Source organism: Oryx dammah, unplaced genomic scaffold (genome assembly GCF_014754425.2).
Source record: "Oryx dammah isolate SB20612 unplaced genomic scaffold, SCBI_Odam_1.1 HiC_scaffold_29, whole genome shotgun sequence".
Lineage (NCBI taxonomy): Eukaryota > Metazoa > Chordata > Mammalia > Artiodactyla > Bovidae > Oryx > Oryx dammah.
Window position 1 is genome coordinate 89,721,494 of NW_024070213.1, and position 16,663 is coordinate 89,738,156.

General features: G+C 51.6%; 2 protein-coding genes across 2 annotated transcripts in view; both read right to left on the reverse strand.

Annotated features, from left to right (window-relative positions):
- Positions 1 to 1,179: 1,179 nt before the first annotated feature.
- LOC120858267 (keratin, type II cytoskeletal 5-like) lies at positions 1,180 to 13,648 on the reverse strand. Its single transcript, XM_040234207.1, has 9 exons — positions 13,124 to 13,648; positions 11,162 to 11,370; positions 8,515 to 8,575; positions 7,589 to 7,684; positions 5,220 to 5,384; positions 4,317 to 4,442; positions 3,642 to 3,862; positions 3,003 to 3,037; positions 1,180 to 1,832 (listed from the first exon to the last, which is right to left on the reverse strand). Exons 1-9 carry the CDS (start codon positions 13,601 to 13,603, stop codon positions 1,630 to 1,632), a joined length of 1,596 nt encoding a protein of 531 aa, XP_040090141.1. The 5' UTR covers positions 13,604 to 13,648; the 3' UTR covers positions 1,180 to 1,629.
- Positions 13,649 to 15,289: 1,641 nt separating this feature from the next.
- The window catches only part of LOC120858259 (keratin, type II cytoskeletal 75), a 10,213-nt gene continuing 8,839 nt past the window's right edge, over positions 15,290 to 16,663 (reverse strand). The window contains exon 9 of the mRNA XM_040234200.1: positions 15,290 to 15,954. Within this exon, the coding sequence (XP_040090134.1) occupies positions 15,728 to 15,954 (227 nt within the window). The 3' untranslated portion in view covers positions 15,290 to 15,727. The remainder of the gene's footprint in view (positions 15,955 to 16,663) is intronic.

Genomic DNA, 16,663 nt, shown 5'->3' on the forward strand with positions numbered 1-16,663 from the left:
AGTTAAATATAACATTATCCCTGTGGCCACTTGGTGGTGTTGAGTGCAGCTGTGAAAGCTTCCATGTCGTTGTCGGCCAGATCTTACCATGTGAGTAAGTTACCCTGTAATAAACTTATCCATTGATGATGTGGAGCTGCTTGCCTTGTTTTTTTTTTTTTTTTGGCTTCAAGATACCTTCTCAGTTAGGTGGGCATGTTTTGTTTCCTCCATCCTCCAACAGGCCCCCCAAGTATGTACTGATGTCAGTCACTAGGTCAGGGCTCCTTTCCCTGTCTCTGCCCTCCCCATCCTGAGCCTCCCAAGGATGGATGCTCTGACCTGAGGACATTTCTGGGAGGGTCACTGCCCTCAGGAATTGTTCAGGTGGAAGCAGGTTACAGGCTTTCTCCCCAGCACCTAGGACACAGCTCTTTGCTGATGCCTGAAATGCCTTCTTTCCATCACCCATCAGTGAAACCACTGTAGCCAACTTGTCTTTCCCTTTCACACTGTGACTTTTTGCTAGGTTAAAATCAAGTCAACAACAATAATAGTAACCTCATTTACTGGGTGCCTACTATGTTGGAACCAAACTGAGCTCTACATCCATTATCCCATTGAATTCTTATGATAACCATGATATAGTTTCTATTTTATGGACAAGGAAAGTGAGAAGCAGAGTGGTGGAGTAAAACTCCCAAGACACACAGACAGGCTGGGATGGGAGAGGATCCAATCCCAGCACTTCTGATGTCACTGCGCTCTACTGCTCTTGTGGGGAGGAGCCTGGGTTAGGACTCAAGGATCTACTGTTAGTATGCATTGTATCCTCTCTGTTTCTTGGCTTCCTCAACTCTGGATTAGGAGACTGAACTCAAACATTCTTGTGCTTGGCAATTCTTAGTCTAACTGTGACACTTCACACTGGTGCTTTTTGCATCCTCTTGGCTTGGGTCCTGGAGCGCTGGCGAGGGAAGATTGGGGCTTGGGGAGGTAAGGGGTGTAATGAGAGACTCTGGGAAACGGCAAGAGGCAGAGGCAAGTGGAGGTCCTGTTGCACGATGTCCAGGGGAGGGATTCTCATTCTGCCCTGGAAGCCCTGCAAGTGGATAGAACCTGCTCCCAGAGAACTCCATTTCTGAGGTTGTCCTCTGAGTGTGGGATAGGACACAGATTCAGTCAAGACCTAGAGAGCTCAGTGACATTTTTATTGAAGCAATTTGAGGGGATAGGCAGGCACCGGAAGCAGGAGAACTGTTCTGTCTTTGGTGGGAAATGCAGGCCTGGACTGCACTCAGCATCTCTGGGGGCACCAAGATCAGCTCTAAGCAACCACAGAAAGGACTGTGGCTGCCAGGGATCTGGGTCAGACAGGAGGAAGCTCCTGAAGGAATGCCCCAGCCCAGAGCTTGGCAGCTGGAATGGATGCCTGTGGGCCCTGGAGGGCTCTGGGATGAGGAGCAAGTGGGGTACCTTTGCAGGAACCTATTTGGAGGCAGAGGGATGAACAGGCGAGCTGGGGACTCACAGGCTACTTCCCTACTCCCGGTGCCTCTTGTGATTCAGTGCATGGGGGTCAGCAAAGCGGTGGGTCTTAGGCCTGCGGGCCAGGGGCCTTAGAGAGGAGGCAGTGGGGCAGGGGGCCCTTTAGCTCCTGTAACTCTTGCTGGACGAGGTCTTGGAGATGATGCGCACGCTGGAGCTGGTGCCGCTCATGCCACGGCCGCTGGTGGAGCTGAAGCTACCGCCGCTGCTGCCAAAGCTGCTGCTGCCAAAGCCATAGCCGCCCCCGGTCATGCAGAGGCCGCCGCCCCCGCTGTAGCCCGAGCCCCCGGAGGAGGAGACCACGGCTGTGGAGAGAAGGCACAGGGCACACTGGCAGCCTCGTCCCTGGGTCTTATGCCCAGGCGCCTCCCTCCCACAGGCTCCCTGGGGAGCCTCACGGTCCCCATCACCTGCTGCCTCAATGAACACAGGACATGGCAATTTTCATAGCTTGCCCAGCTGTGACCACAGAGGTTTCTTTGACAGGCTTGAGAGGATGCCCTTACTATGATACCCCTATTTTTCAGGGGAAGAAACAGGTGCAAAGACACCAAGTGGCAGGCCCAAGGTCACACCTGCCGGAAAGCCAGGCTTGGGCCCCTGAGCCGTGTTCGTCCCTCCTCTCTAGCCAGGGTTTTCCCACTGGGTGAGACAGGAGGTGGGCATCACAGGCTCCCAGATGGGTGGGGCCTGAAGGCTATACAGGTGAGCCTTCCCCAGACAGGAACCCCCTCTACTGCCTCCCTGAGAGGCGATCCTTTTGTTTCTGCTCAAATCCCTTCTGCAATGGGAAGCTCCCTGCCTTGGAGTGCAGCTCCCCACATCCTGTGGAACATTTGAAGATGCCTCTTCAACCTCCCCTCTCAGTGTCTGATTCTCCAGGTGAGGCATCCCTGTTCCTTTAACTCACTAGTTTCCAGCTCTCTCTCATCCTGGTTTTCCAGCCTCCCTCCCAGGGCCAGACATGGGGGCCCCAGGGAACTCTCCATCCCATGCCCAGTACTCCACACCCCACGGATGCCGCTGGAGCCTGCTGGGTCCTTCTGCAGAATGAATCCCCCTGGCTTCCTTCCTGGGACCTGAGGGCAAACCTCTCTGCTTTCTTGTTCAGTTAATTTGCTTCAATTTTCAACACAGGTCTTTAGCTTTTTAATAGCCTCTTGTTAGTTTGAATTTCTGCCAGAACTAGCTGAGAAGTCAGGTGTTCGGATGAGAGAGCTGTTGCTTTGTGAGTAGTCCTGTCCCATAACTGAGGTCCTCAGGGATTTGGGTGGAGTGGGTTTACGACTCCACCAGGAACCTCTCTTGACCCCACTGGGAGGAAGGGCCAAAGAAGAAAGGGGTCTCCACAGAGCGTCTCAGAGAATCTTAATGATATCCCTGCCCCTGCTCACTCACTATCTGTTCACCAAAAATGATGCTGTTAGCTTCTGTTTTGTCTCCCACTTCTCTGTCATCCCAAGACATTTACTCACAGATATTCACGGGCCCGACACCTTCTCCGGTGAGTCTGTTGCAGGAGGGGAGAGAAAGACATATTTCATTTGCTGAGAAGTTAGAGAACCCTGGGTTCTTTGTATTTAAATCTATCAGCACAGAGGGCTGGCTGTGCTCTCGGCACTGTGCTGAACAAGATTTTTAATCATCCTATTAGCTGTAGGAAGCCGGTGTGACTCTGGCAGGGGACATTAAAAGAGAGATCAAATCCAAATATATGGCGAAATGGGGAGACAGACTCGTGCTCACTATGTTGGGAGGGACAGTCAGATGGTAGGCCTCTCTGGGCAAACACAGAGCCCCCAAGCCTCGCCTTGTCTGGAGTGTGGCCTCATTGATCACAGGGCCTGGGCAGAAATGACCCTGCCAATGGCCTTCCAGGTAGTCACGGACCACCTCCTCCTGACACCTTCTCTCCTGGCCCCTGCTCTGGGTCCCATCGGAACTCAGGGAATGACTCCAGGATGCCGCAGGAGATCATCTGAGTTTTAGGTCCGTTTCTATTCTGAGCGTTTCTGTTTAGGGCCTGGCACTGTGGGGATCTTGGCTGCTGCGGCATTGCTACAGTGCTCCGGCGGCATCTATCTGAACCACGGCAGGAGGAGGAGCGTGCCCACCTGCACTCCTCGCCCTCCAGCAGCTTCCTGTAGGTGGCGATCTCGATGTCCAGGGCCAGCTTGACGTTCATCAGCTCCTGGTATTCACGCAACTGCCGCGCCATCTCCTGCTTGGCCTTCTGCAGGGCCTCCTCCAGCTCGGCCAGCTTGTGCTTGGCATCCTTAAGGGCCAGCTCACCACGCTGCTCAGCATCGGCAATGGCAGCCTGGAGCGTGGCACACTGCCAGGAGGACACAGGAATTTATGAAATTGTCCACAAGGAAGGATGGAAGATATGGGCTTTAGGTTAAAAATGTGGAAGAATTTCCCGAAATGGATTTCATGCAAAGGAGGTTGGAGTATCATCATCTTTAAAAATAATATTAATCTATGTTCTCCTTGGATACTTTGTGACTTAAAATGGAGAAATGGTTTTCAGGGTCCCATTCAATATGAACTTCTCTGAATTGTGGGCAAGTAAAAAGTGAATCAGTTTTGCCATGTATGCCTCCAGAGGACAGCATCTTTCCAAGAGGAACTGATGTTAGACAGATCTCAGAAAGAAGATCCTGTCCTCCCTGGGAGGGGCAGAAGACTACAAGTTTATATTACCGGACGATCATTCATCTGGGGAGAACTCTGCATGGGCTGAGGCAGGGGAATGGATGAGATGGCCAATGGTTCCTCCGCCCTACCTGCTTCTTCACATTTTCAATCTCAGAGCGCAGCCTCTGTATCACTCGGTTCAACTCAGAGATCTCCATCCTGGTGGAGCGGAGGTCTTCCCCGTGCCGGCCGGCAGACCGCTGCAGCTCCTCGTACTGGGGGTCAGGAGATGGAGGAGAAGGGGCGGTGAGGCCAGAAGGTGGTGGCTTCCCAGGGCCCAACAGGGCTTCCAAGGCAACGCTTAGAGGCACCTCCCTTTGCACGCAGCTGTCTCCGTCAAATCCATTGCACTGTCTCTTGGCTCTGCCCCTCACTCTCCATATCCAAAGTCCACTCCACAGGTGGCCCTTCCTATACCCCAGCTTTGGTCCTTCGTCTTCATAGTCAGGTGTCTCACCCCCACAAACTCAGCATCATTTGGGGGTGCTTGTCACTTTCTAATTTTAAAGCTCATTCATATTTGTTTTTTCCTGGCACCATGTCTTGTATCCCCAGGGACTCCTCAGCTCTAATCTGGAAAATGTCATTGGGTAACCCCTAACCAGCCTTTGCTCAGCCTCTCAGCCCCAGCTATTTCTACCTCTCATCTCTGGATACAGGAAGCTAAACCTACCTCTTGCTCCCACCCTACCTCTCTTACACCTACTAGTACTAGCGGCCGGTACTGTCCAGCTGTCCCTTGCCTCTCCTCTACAAGGAATCAGAGGGGTGTTCATCCTCCTCGGGGCAGAACTGATCACCTCTTGCCTTTGTCTGGCTGTTCCCCCACGTCCTGACGATGCTGCCTGAGGAGTGCTCTGACAGAGTGAGCCCCAAGCTGAATTCAGATCTCTCCAAGTCTGTCAGACTGGGAGGACAAGGCTTTTATCAAATCTGCCTTTGAAATCTCAGTTCTCTGAGACTGTTTCATGAAATTGACCTTGACACCTCACCTTGATCTGGTACCAGGACTCAGCCTCGGCCCGGCTGCGGTTGGCGATGTCCTCGTATTGGGCCTTGACCTCAGAGATGATGCTGTCCAGGTCTAGCTTGCGGTTGTTGTCCATGGACAAGACCACGGAAGTCTCAGAGATCTGGGCATGAAGCTGAGCCAGCTCCTGTGAGGAGGTCCACGTGGGAAAGCTGAAGTTGGGTGTGTTTGTGTGCCTCTGTGTGTGTGTACCTGCATGTGTATTGTGTGTGCATGTGTGCACTCATGCATGTGTGTTGGGAGACTGTGCCCAGCACCCCAGAACAGAACCTGGCACTGAGGGCCTCCCTTGCACCACAGGACTGAACATAAAGGGCTGGGGGGACAGTAGGCAGGTCACCAGGTTAACACCTGTTCTCTGTCTGCACAGAAGGAGCAGCAGCTCAGGGAGCTGTAGCCAAGATTCTCCAGAGGTCACTCCCACTGTCAAGGTCATGCACCTTGTTATAACCTGTCAGTTCTGCGGTGTCTCGTATTCTGAGAAAATGCAACCTTTCATTCCAAATAAAGCAATTATCTTGGGAAAGAAAGCTGAGTCAGAAAGAGCTGGAAAGCTGTGCTGTCCCAGCCCCATTTCCTAACCTTGCTCCTTCCTGTTCCCCGGGGAAAGGAAACGGAAACCCCCTGGAAACAGTAGAAAGGCCTGAAAAATTCAAGCCTAGGATCTGCCAAGCAGGTTAGGTGGCACCTCTGAGCCTCAGAGAGACTAGTCCTACTGCTGCCTCCCATGATTTCTGTGAGTGTTAAATACGTTCACATTTGTCTGTATGGGGCTTCCCTGGTGACTCAGATGGTAAAGAATCCTCCTGAAAGGCAGGAGACCTGGGTTCGATCCCTGGGTCGGGAACATCCTCTGGAGAAGGGAATGGCTACCCACTCCAGTATTCTTGCCTGGAGAATTCCATGGACAGACGAGCCTGGTGGGCTATGGCTATGGAGTTGCAAAGAGTCAGACATGACAGAACAACTAACACTTGTATAAGATGTGTTTTGAAGCAGAAAATCCACAAGTAATTTGTTAATGATGACTTTACAGAATCATCTAAAACAGTGGTTCCCAAAATGTGATCCTCAGACTAGCAGTATCACCATACTGAATCACAACTGGTGCTCTCACAAGATCTTTAGGAGATTCTAATGAGCTGTACAATTTAAGCACCGCTGATCCAAAGCCCAAATCTTTAAGCAACAACATCAATTGTTAATTAATTGTTAATTCCTTTCTTTATTAACAATTGGTTCACGCATTTCCTGATTCAAGAAGTTATTATTTTGTTGCTGTTAGGTTGTAATTTGCATTTCCAAAATTGTTTTTCCTGATAGCTGACCTAGCTAGGGGAGTCTCAGCCCACAGGATTGCTGCTCAGCACTGGAAGCCAACATCACCCTGGTTTTCAGCATTGAAGTGAATAAGCAAAGAAAATGATGGGTTGTTTTTTTTTTTGCCCCCAAGTGGGTGGTCATTGAAGCCACTTGAAGACCCAGAGCCCATGTTCCTGGAACATGACCAGATTGTGTTGGGCATCACACACATGCAAACCCCATGAGCGGATTACCTGTTGTTACCAGGCCTACCTGCGACACACACAGCCCCCTGCATCCCCACCTCCACATCACTAACCTCATCTCAGCTGCTCCCCACTCACTCATTCTACATGGGCCTCCTTCTGGCATTTCTGGATCCTCAGTTCCTTCAGGTTATCACCCACCATCTGCCTGCCACTGTTCCCTGTTGTCTATTTCTCCATCCTCCCTCAAATGGGGTAGTTATTTGATTCTCTCCATGCTACCCATCTCCAGGAAGCTCCAAGAACTTAGGGTCTTGATTGCGTTTGCCCAGTGCTGTGTCTTGCAGCCTTGAGCTCTGTGTTGGGCTTATAGAGGCACACAGCAAAATGCCTCTTCAGGGGTGCCAGTTCAATATTTTGTGTGCTTCTAGAAGCACCTCAGGGCTCACTAGTTGCCACTTGATCTGCATAATTACATCATCCTGCAGTTGTCATGGGAAAAGTAACAGGTAAATCTGAACTGGGTTGGGTGAGCTGGGTTGCTCAGATCGTTCTATGGAAACCGCAAGTAATTCGCTCACAGGCAGCTCTTTTGTCTGACCAACAGAACATTCTCGAATTTCTCACCTTATCTGATCCACCAGCTGCCCTGGGAAAACTCACATTCTCCCTTGGTAGGGGAAGCAACATCTACTCCATCAATTCCAACTCAGGCATGGGGTGAGGAGCAGAGGGGTGACCAGGGAAGGGGCCAGCAGCCTCTGTGCTCAGCCGCGGCTCCCAGCCTCCAGCCCTTCTGGGGGGAGCCCTCGGCCCTGCTTACCGCTTCGTAGAAAGACCTCAGGAAGTTGATCTCGTCCATTAAGGCTTCCACCTTGGCCTCCAGTTCCACTTTGTTCATGTAGGCAGCGTCCACATCCTGGGCACAGAACATGCAGTCACTCCGAGTCCCACCCTTCTTGGGTTAGCTGGCCTCTCTGTCTGTGAGTTAAGCTGGAGGACTTCAGCTCCCAGGGACAAGAGCATTTCTCTCTCCCAGGCTACGGATAGAGCAGAACTTACAGGGGGATCCAAACTCCGTGTGGACCAGGTTCTTGGGGATTGCCCATCTGCTCATCAGCTGGTGCTACATGGAGAAACCTTGCATGTCACCTCCATGCAGTGAGGACAGCCTGAATCATCCTGGGCCCTTGGGCCTCTGCTGCCTGTGGCCTCACCTTCTCCCTGAGGGGCCCCCCTCCTCGCACTCTGTCCCTGCCTCCCCTTCCCACATTGCTGCTCCCGCTCTTCCTCCCTCTCCAGATTAGCTTCAGGGCTGGATCTCCCGCTCCTTCTGCCCATCCACACTGAGCAGAAAGGTTCACAGTTTCTGGAGCTGGGCCCCCTCCTATGCCCATTCCTGAGCCTGACTTGAGGTCTCACAGACTCAGCTCAGCACAGGGCCCATTTTGCTTCTCCTTTCCCTGCATAAGATCCACACTGGGGAGGGAACTGCTGTTAAGATTTATAGCTCAGACTTGGGTGTCCGGGATCCTGACTCGCTTCTGGTTATCTGGGTAACCTGGGGCAACTTATTTAACCTCCATGCACCTGAGTTTTCTCACTTCTAAAGTAAAACATGCTTCCAAGATTGGTTTTGCAAATTAAACAAAGCCTCGTATACAGGGCCGCAGGCTGATGTGGCAGCTGTCACTCCTGGGAGGGGCTCCCTGGGCCCGGAGTCAGATCAGGGCACCCCTGTCTCCTCACCTTCTTGAGCACCACAAACTCGTTCTCAGCTGATGTGCGCCTGTTGATTTCCTCTTCATACCTGCCGAGAGAAGGAAGTGGATGGATGTTCAGAGCGGGGCTTCTAGGAGGGAGGTCCAGTGTGGGGGTGGAGGTGGGAATCCAGAGCAGACTTGGAAAACACACCGCTGAAGTGTTGCTCTTCTATTACACATGTTACCCAACTCCAAATCCATCACACAACCACCCCTGTCCAAACAAAACCCAAACCTGAAACAACACAAAACAGAACTGCCCCTCATCCTTTCTGAGGTCTTCCTCACAGCTGTATTCTCAGAGGTCCCATGAAGGGGCACGATGCTTCCTTTTTACCCCATGGCCTCACCTAAGCCAAGAGGAGGGACAGAGATCAGTAGAGGGGGGCAGTCTGGGCCAGGCCGGTGCCTGTACCCAACGGCGCCCTCATGTTGCCTCGCTGTTCTGTTCTCAGCTGCTGACCCGATGCCTGGGAAGCAGAGTCTTTAGGCTAATAAGAGACCTCCCTTTTGTCCCCTCCACCAAGTTTTCTCATCTTCAATTTGCCCCTGAGCAGCAACCCCACTCTCCCTAGTGCCACCCCACTCCACTGATCTCTAGGAAGGAAGCCTCAGGTCTGCTCTAGGTAACATTCCCCACCCCACCTCGTAAGCATCAGCCCATCCCACCTTCTCAGAGGCTTGGGATGGCTGGGCTGTGAAGGGGGCTTCATCCCTTCTCCCTACTGGCTGAATAACCCAGGGCAGGTCCCTTACCCTCTCAGAGGCTTTTTCCCATCCACGAGTCAGCTTGTTGTTAGCTATATACGAACCTGCAGGATGGTTACCACCAGACTCTCCCTCACTTTTCTATTGCACCTTTTGTCTACCGAATCTTCAGTACTGTGCCTTCTTCCAAGTTCTTTGGGAAAACGAATCTGATTTTCCTTATTGTTTCCCAAAACTGTCTTTTCACTGAACATGGTCATCTTTGCTTCACCCAGTTCCATGCAATTGTCTTTCTCTGTTTCTCAGCTCACAGTCCCTCTGGCCAGAGGGCAAGCCTCAAGTGGCCCTGCACAGGCCTCTTAGACACCTACCACAGGAACACTGTTGTCCTCTAACCAGCAGCACACTCTCCAACAGATCCCTCATATCCCTCCAATGTGCATCTTTTCTTCATACCCTTGAGCTTTTGGTCTCTTCCTCCTGGAAGCCTTCTTGGATTGAAATACTGTTATCCCATATTTGCATGATATTATAAATTATCTGTCAGCACTTGCTTCTCTTGTCTATGTTTGCATCACTACATACATTATACTTAACCATCAATATAATAAAAATAGCTAACACATGTTAACAGCTTACTATGTACCAGGCACTAGATATCCTATTGAGTACTTTACAAGCAAGTGTTGCTTTAATATTCTCAGTCTCCCTGTGAGGTGGGTACTATTAATATCCCCCTTAACAGACAAAAGAACTAGGACTTAGAGAGTTTCACGTTCTTTAGATATTGAGTCAGTAAATGATTAAGCCAAGATTGTAAATCTGAGGATTTCGCTAGTGTCTAGTGGCTAAGATTCTACACTCCCAGTGTGGAGGGATACGGGTTCAATCCCTGGCTGGGGAACTAGATCCCACATGCCTCAACTAAGACCTGATGTAGCCAAATAAATAAATAAATATTTTTAAAAATCTTAAAGAAAAATGATTGTCAATCTGACTAGGTTCTCTAGCACTGTTTAGCAGAACTTTTGCATTGATAGAAATGCTCTATACCTACCTGTATTATGGGACCCATTACTCATATGCGGTGACTGAGCATTTGAAATGTGGCTAGTGTCCTCGAGGGCCTGAATTTTAAATTTAATTTAATTTAAATTTAAATTGTCTCATGTGGCTTGTGGTTAACATGTTAGAGCAACTCTAAAATCTGGGCTCTCATGACCTTATACAAATGGTAACAAAAACTGATGTGTTTGGCCCAAGAACAAACATTAAAACTAAATTAAAACCGTAGAAATAAGAAATTATTTGTATCTTTAGATATGAGCACACCATTATGTTTAGCAGGGTGTGTGTGGTTCCAGGGAAAAGGCAGTAGTTACACCTCCTTGTTCTTCACACCCTACTCTTGGCCAGGGAGGGGTGGATACGCGAACGGTGTATAAGTCAGCAATCAGATTGAGGTGAACAAACGTGAGCATGAGATTCTATGGGTTCAGTTCATCACTAATGCGTTGCTACTTCTATAACCCTGGATGGATCATTTGCTATCTCAGAGCCTCACTTTCCTCATCTCCAGAGTTTGCAGGGTTGTATGTATCATGCTCTGTGTGCCCATATGAGTTATCATTTCTAAGCCCAGCCCCTCCCCCAAACCTCAACATTCTTTTTTTTTTTTTTTTGGCTGAACAGCGCACGTGTGGCATGCAAGATCTTAGTTTCCCAGTCAGGGATCGAACCCAAGCCCTCTGCATTGGGAGCAGGTAGTCTTAACCACTGGACCCCTAGGGAAGTTCCTAAGAGCCCCAGTTCTTTTCCTGGGTCCACCTCTGTGTCCTGAGTGTGTGCCCTATTCCCCACTGGCTTGGGCACTTCAGGAGAGCCCAGGGCCTCCCCCGGAGCCTCAGGGCCGAGCTACCACTCACTTGTTCTTGAAGTCCTCCACCACTTCCTGCATGCTCTTCAGCTCCACCTCCAGCCTCGAGCGCTCTCCCCCCAGGCTGTCCAGCTGCCGCCTCAGGTTGTTGATGTAGCCTTCAAACATGGGCTCGAGGTTGGCCCTGGTCGCTTTATGCTCCTGCAGGAGGCTCCATTTGGTCTCCAGGACCTTGTTCTGCTGCTCCAGGAACCGCACCTGCCACCGCCAGAGGTGAGAACCCATGAGCATGTCTTTACAGCCATTGCCTCCAGAGGGCTCTGGGATTCAGGACCCCCGACAGTGTAGGAGGGAGCCCTGCCAGATCTCAGAGTCCAGGTGGCAGGCTGGACTCCTTGTTCTCAGGCTGGCAGGAGCCTGGGATGTAAATAGCCAAGCCCATGTTGGTGCAGTGGGGCTGGGAGACTGGCTAGTGGCTGGGTTTGGAGGTGAGAATAGGCAGGAGGGCCAGAGTGCCAGGAAACCATCTTAATACATCAAACCATGCTGAAGTGTGGTAGCTGAAGAAAAGAACACTCCACCATGTTACTGAGTGAGATCTTTGGTTCCCAGTAAATGGGCAAGAGGTTCTTGGCAGAAAATTCACCCATTTGCTTTCAACATGATTTCTCTAGATCTAGAGTCTGGCATTAGTTGCCACCACAATCCAGGAATGCTGGAGTAGATCACTCTGGAGTCACCTTAGGGGGATCTGGATACAATTTCAGCCATGTCCCTCATGAGCTGTGTGGCCTTGGACAAGCCTCTTGTCTCTATTCTCTCAGACCTCAGGTTCCTGTGGTCTTGTGCTACTAATCTGGTTTTCCTGAATTGTACCCAACTGCTCCTCAGGCTGGGAGACAGCCTCGGGAACATGTAAAACCTTTTTCTCTAAACCAGTCCTTCTGTTGGGAGCAGCTGGAGTGACACACAGCCTCAGAGAATGAAGGAACAGAGCCTCCAAGACTTTGGAATTGGCAGTGTGCCTACGGAGGGTCTTTAACAAATGCATCCCACTCCTGCTTTCTCTTCCATTGCCCTGGCTCCAAGTCCTCCCCAGCCACATGCCCTCATTCCCTAAGACCCTTCCAGATGAACTGTGGAAAAGCAGGGCCCACATCCTTCCCCTCAGAACCAGGCTCCTGGAAATCTCACATCTGTTGGTACAAACATGACATCAAGTGGAGGACATGGGTGATAAAGTCTTCAGCAGTCCCTGTGGTTACATTTATACATTCAAAGGTCTGAGTCCATATGATGAAGCATTTCATAGCCTGTTAGACCTGCAAGAGGACTTTGGAGTCCATCTGTTCAACCCAACTGAGGCTTGAGAAGTTGGGGATTCTCCCAGCAGGAGAGCTGACGATAGGAGCTGGTTGCTCCTCAGTTTAGCACTCTTTCTTTCAGACTCCAGGATCGGAGCCTGAAAGATCTAGATTCTTGAGCTGGTTTTTCCGAGATGAAAGCAGTTAGCTCCAGTGTGAACTGGCAGTAGTGCACACCGGAATTGGGGAAACCCTTAGGGTTCCAGGCCAACAGCAGGGGAGACTCAGGGCTGATGTCACGGCTTTCCTCTCACCAAAAGGAAAGTCTGAAGCCCTGAGTGTCTCTCTTGCCAATCAAATCAATAGTGAGGCTGCCAAGGACTTGCCCCAGTTGACTGGCAGGGAAAAGTGACCTCAGCCTGTGAGGTGAACTTGCAACCTTCCATTTCTTGATCCTCTGCTCTCTGAACCAATCCCTTTTGCTGTCTAATTTTAAGCCAAGTTCATGGCTATCCATCAAGAGAACAATATTCTCGCAGTGGGTCAGACAGCTCTGGTGCCCAAAGATGAACATTTTTCTAATCTCAACAAAATGGGAAACCACTTCCTCCACACCCCTGGCCCCCAGGACCTCAGAGAAGAACAGAAAGCTGAGATACTCCTGGGTGCCACCTGCTCTCCTGGTGGGAACCCCATTGCCCTCTCACCTTGTCAATGAAGGAGGCAAACTTGTTGTTAAGAGTCTTGATCTGCTCCTTCTCCTCCTTCCGTACCCGCTGGAGGGACGGATCGATCTCCAGGTGAAGGGGGGTCAGGAGGCTCTGGTTGACGGTGACCTCATGGATACCTCCAGCGCCAGACATCATCCCACCTCCAAATCCATAGCCACTGCCAACTCCTCCCACTCTGTACCCTATGCCCCCCAGACCCAACCCACAGCCAGCACCCCCGAAGCCGGTCCGGTTGGAGCGGTAGCCACTGCTGATGGAGATTCTCTTGTTACCCCCAAAGCTGTGGAGGCTCCTGGTCCCAAAGCCTCCTCCAAAGCCACCCCCGAAGCTCTTCCCACTCTGGACCATGGAGATGGAACTGAAGCTGGGCCTGCAGCCTGAGAGGAGGTTGGCTGAGGAAGCGCTGAAGTTCCGAGAGCCCCCTGACTTGATGGTGATAGAGGATCGTTGGGTCATGGTGGGAGCCGGTGTCAGCGGGTCAGAGGAGTGAAACTGTCACAGGGATGATCAGCCTTCCAAGTCTAGCTCTCCACAACTCTCCTTGACTTTTATCCCTTTCGAGAACTGGGCTTGGCCAGAGAAGATCAAAGACCACTCTGTTGAGTTCATCTTAATGGTATGTCTGGCCACGACCCATCTTCCTGCACCGCTCATCATCACAGGGAACACCCCACCCAGGGCAGGACCAGGCCTGGGAATTGGGACCTGGGGCAGGCCTGGTCCCAAGGCCCCCCCCCCCCCGCCCCCCAAATCATCCCATGTTCTCAGCCACATGCTGCAGATATTCCCATGGCTTTCCTTCTCCTCCCCTTTTCTTGAGTCTTGGACTCTGAAACCATACACTTGATTACAGTCTTCCCATCATGGTCACTTATGAGGGAAAAATTTTTTTACTGAGGATTTCATCTGTGCCAGACCATATGCAGGTCAGTTATAAGCCTTAAGTTATTTGATTCTCATTGTGAGGTTGGAAAACAGGAATAATAATTGCCAATATTTATGGAGCAGCAATTATAAGTAGTGCTTTACACCTGTTTCTCATTTAAACTTCACAGAGCAGGAAGGGGTAGCTCTTATTATTCTTGTTTTGCATATGAAGCAATTGAGGTGTAGAGTAGTTCAGAGACTTAGGACCCAGCAGTCCGACTGCAGGCCACCAGCTCTGCTTCACTATTCCTCATACCGATGGCAAGGTGGCTTGTTTGAGGGAAGGAGCAAATTCAGGATTTCACTCCACATTCCTGTGCCCTCTACCCCTCACCCCAGCAGCTCATCCTGTGGTCACCCTGAGGACCAGGGACATATTCTCAGCGTCATTTCTCTCCTTCCTCCCATCCTCTCCCTCCAAACCTCCCAAATGTTAGCCCCTGGTTTAACACTCATCTTTTCTCACCCTAGTTCATGGCTCCTCCCTTCCCTTCCATTTAACTTCTTGCTCTTTCACCGTGGACAGCTGTGTTTGAGATCCCTGGTTCCCAGAGCCCACCGGTGTGGTCCTGAGCACTGACCCAATCCCTTCAAGCCCACTCGGGCTGCCCCAACTCTGGGTGATGCCAGGGGCTGAGGTCTGATGGGAGGTGTCCAGAGGCTGTAAACTCAGGAATGTGGGAGCTTCCTGCAATTATGGGCCTAAATGGCCCTTCTGTTGGGTGAAAGCATTGCCCCCAGGGCTGACTTTTAACTCTTCTCCTGACCTGTTATTTTCCTGCTCACATCTGCAAGTTGGAAGTTGTCAGGAAACAATTGGCCCTTTGCTGGCAGAGGGCTGGGCTGCCCACCCTACGTCAGTATCCTCAGAAGTCAGTCTGGTTTGGGAGGGGAGGGCATTGCCCTGCATGACATACAGAGTGGGGAGTCTGAGCAGAGCTTCCGCCCAGGGTCTTGGGCTTCTCAAAGAAGGCATCCTGACGGGAGGAGGGGGGAGGTGGGCAGAAGGAGGGAGGGAGGGAATCTGGCCAGTGCTTGGCCCTCCTGCCCCTCCCATCTTCTCAGCTCAGTCTTCTTAGCTCTGAGGGAAAGGGAGGGAGGTCAGATGCGCTGAGCCCTCCCTGTGCCAGGACCCCACGCTGAGAGGAGGTTTGGACGGGGAGAAGGATCACTCTGTGCTCCATCACCACTCCAAACAGAGGGCTGGACACCAGACACATTATACATGCATTTAATAGACACGATCCTGGGAGGAAAGAGAGAGAGGCTTCACTCTCATCCAGCAGGCAGCTCGTAAGCATCGTGAGACAGGTGGGCTGACACTGAGATGGCCTGGGAGATACAGACTGCATCTGGAGGAAGGGAGGAGGGAGGCAGAGCTGATGGGGAGTCTCTGAAAGACAATCTGACAGTGAAATTGGAAAGAGAGCGGGTTTGGCACAGAGTGGGTACTAGGAGCAGTCTGGGGGCTGAGGGAGGCTTAGGCTGGGGAATGGGATTCAGACAGGATGCCAGGCTTCCTGGCAGCACAGGTGGACCTTGGGGAGGGGAGACGAGGAAGAGCACCTAGGTGAGCAGGGATGAGTACAGACAGGCCAGGCGAGTGGGCGGAGCTGGCTTCAGCTCAGGGGTGAGGGAGCAGGGTGACTGCGCTTAGTGCTTGTAGCTCTTCCGGCTGGAGGACGTGGTGGAGACAAACTTGATGCTGGAGCCGCTGCCCCCGAGGCCCCGGCTGCTGCTGTTGCTGAAGCTGGAGCCGCCCAGGCTGTGCCCACCACTGGTCGAGAAGGAGTAGCTGCTGCCCCCGCCGAGGCCCAGGCTTCCACTGCCAATACTGCTGGCACCTCCGTAGCCACTGGAGACGGTGGAGGTGACCACAGCTGCCCGAAGAGAGGAGACGTGGTCAGAACCAAGGGCAGGAGAGAAGCACCTGGGGCATCGTGGGCAGCTCCCCGAAATCCATGGGGTGGGGATGGGTGGTTTGCCTCTTTCCAGTTTTCCGCCCACTTCGTGAGCTCACTGTCCCGTGTCTCACTCTAGTTCCATCTGCACCACAGCGCCAGGTGTCCTCCCAGTCCAAATGGCTTCCTGCCTCTCCTCTGCTACTTGGTGCCTCTCTTCTCCTTCCAGAACTCACTGGGATGCCCGTCCTCTGGGGAGCTCTTGTATCCACCTGCCTTCCCTTTGATTCCCCTGCTGTTCTGTCTCCACCTCCCCCTGGCCCTGGTGTCTCCCTCCCTTCTGGAAGCTCACAGCTGGTTGTGGATACGTTTGCCTTTGTGTCCTCCAGTCCACGCTCTCTGAATCCCAAGGCAGGGCTGGAATATTCTCGATAGAGACCAAGTGACAGATGACCCACTGGCTGGCTAACTCTGTCCCTTTTCTCTTCCTGAACTGCTCCCTCCCTAACTTTCAAACCACCCATCATCTTAAACATCTAGTACCTTACTTTGGGCCCTTCTGAAGGAAAGCTGAAATAAAATACAGACTCTGTTATTGGATGAATTGTATGCTCCCCAAAATGTGTTGAATACCTGTAAAGTGTCTTTACTTGGACATAGGACCTTGTAGATGTAATCAGGTTAAGAT

Coding starts and splice junctions, on each gene's coding strand:
- LOC120858267 (XM_040234207.1), bottom strand. CDS start 13,603: ATGACCCAACGATCCTCTATCACCATCAAGTCAGGGGGCTCTCGGAAC. Junction 8,576..11,161: donor GTGGAGGACTTCAAGAACAA/GTGAGTGGTAGC, acceptor TTCTCTCGGCAG/GTATGAAGAGGAAATCAACA. Junction 4,443..5,219: donor AGTCCTGGTACCAGATCAAG/GTGAGGTGTCAA, acceptor CCTGACCCCCAG/TACGAGGAGCTGCAGCGGTC.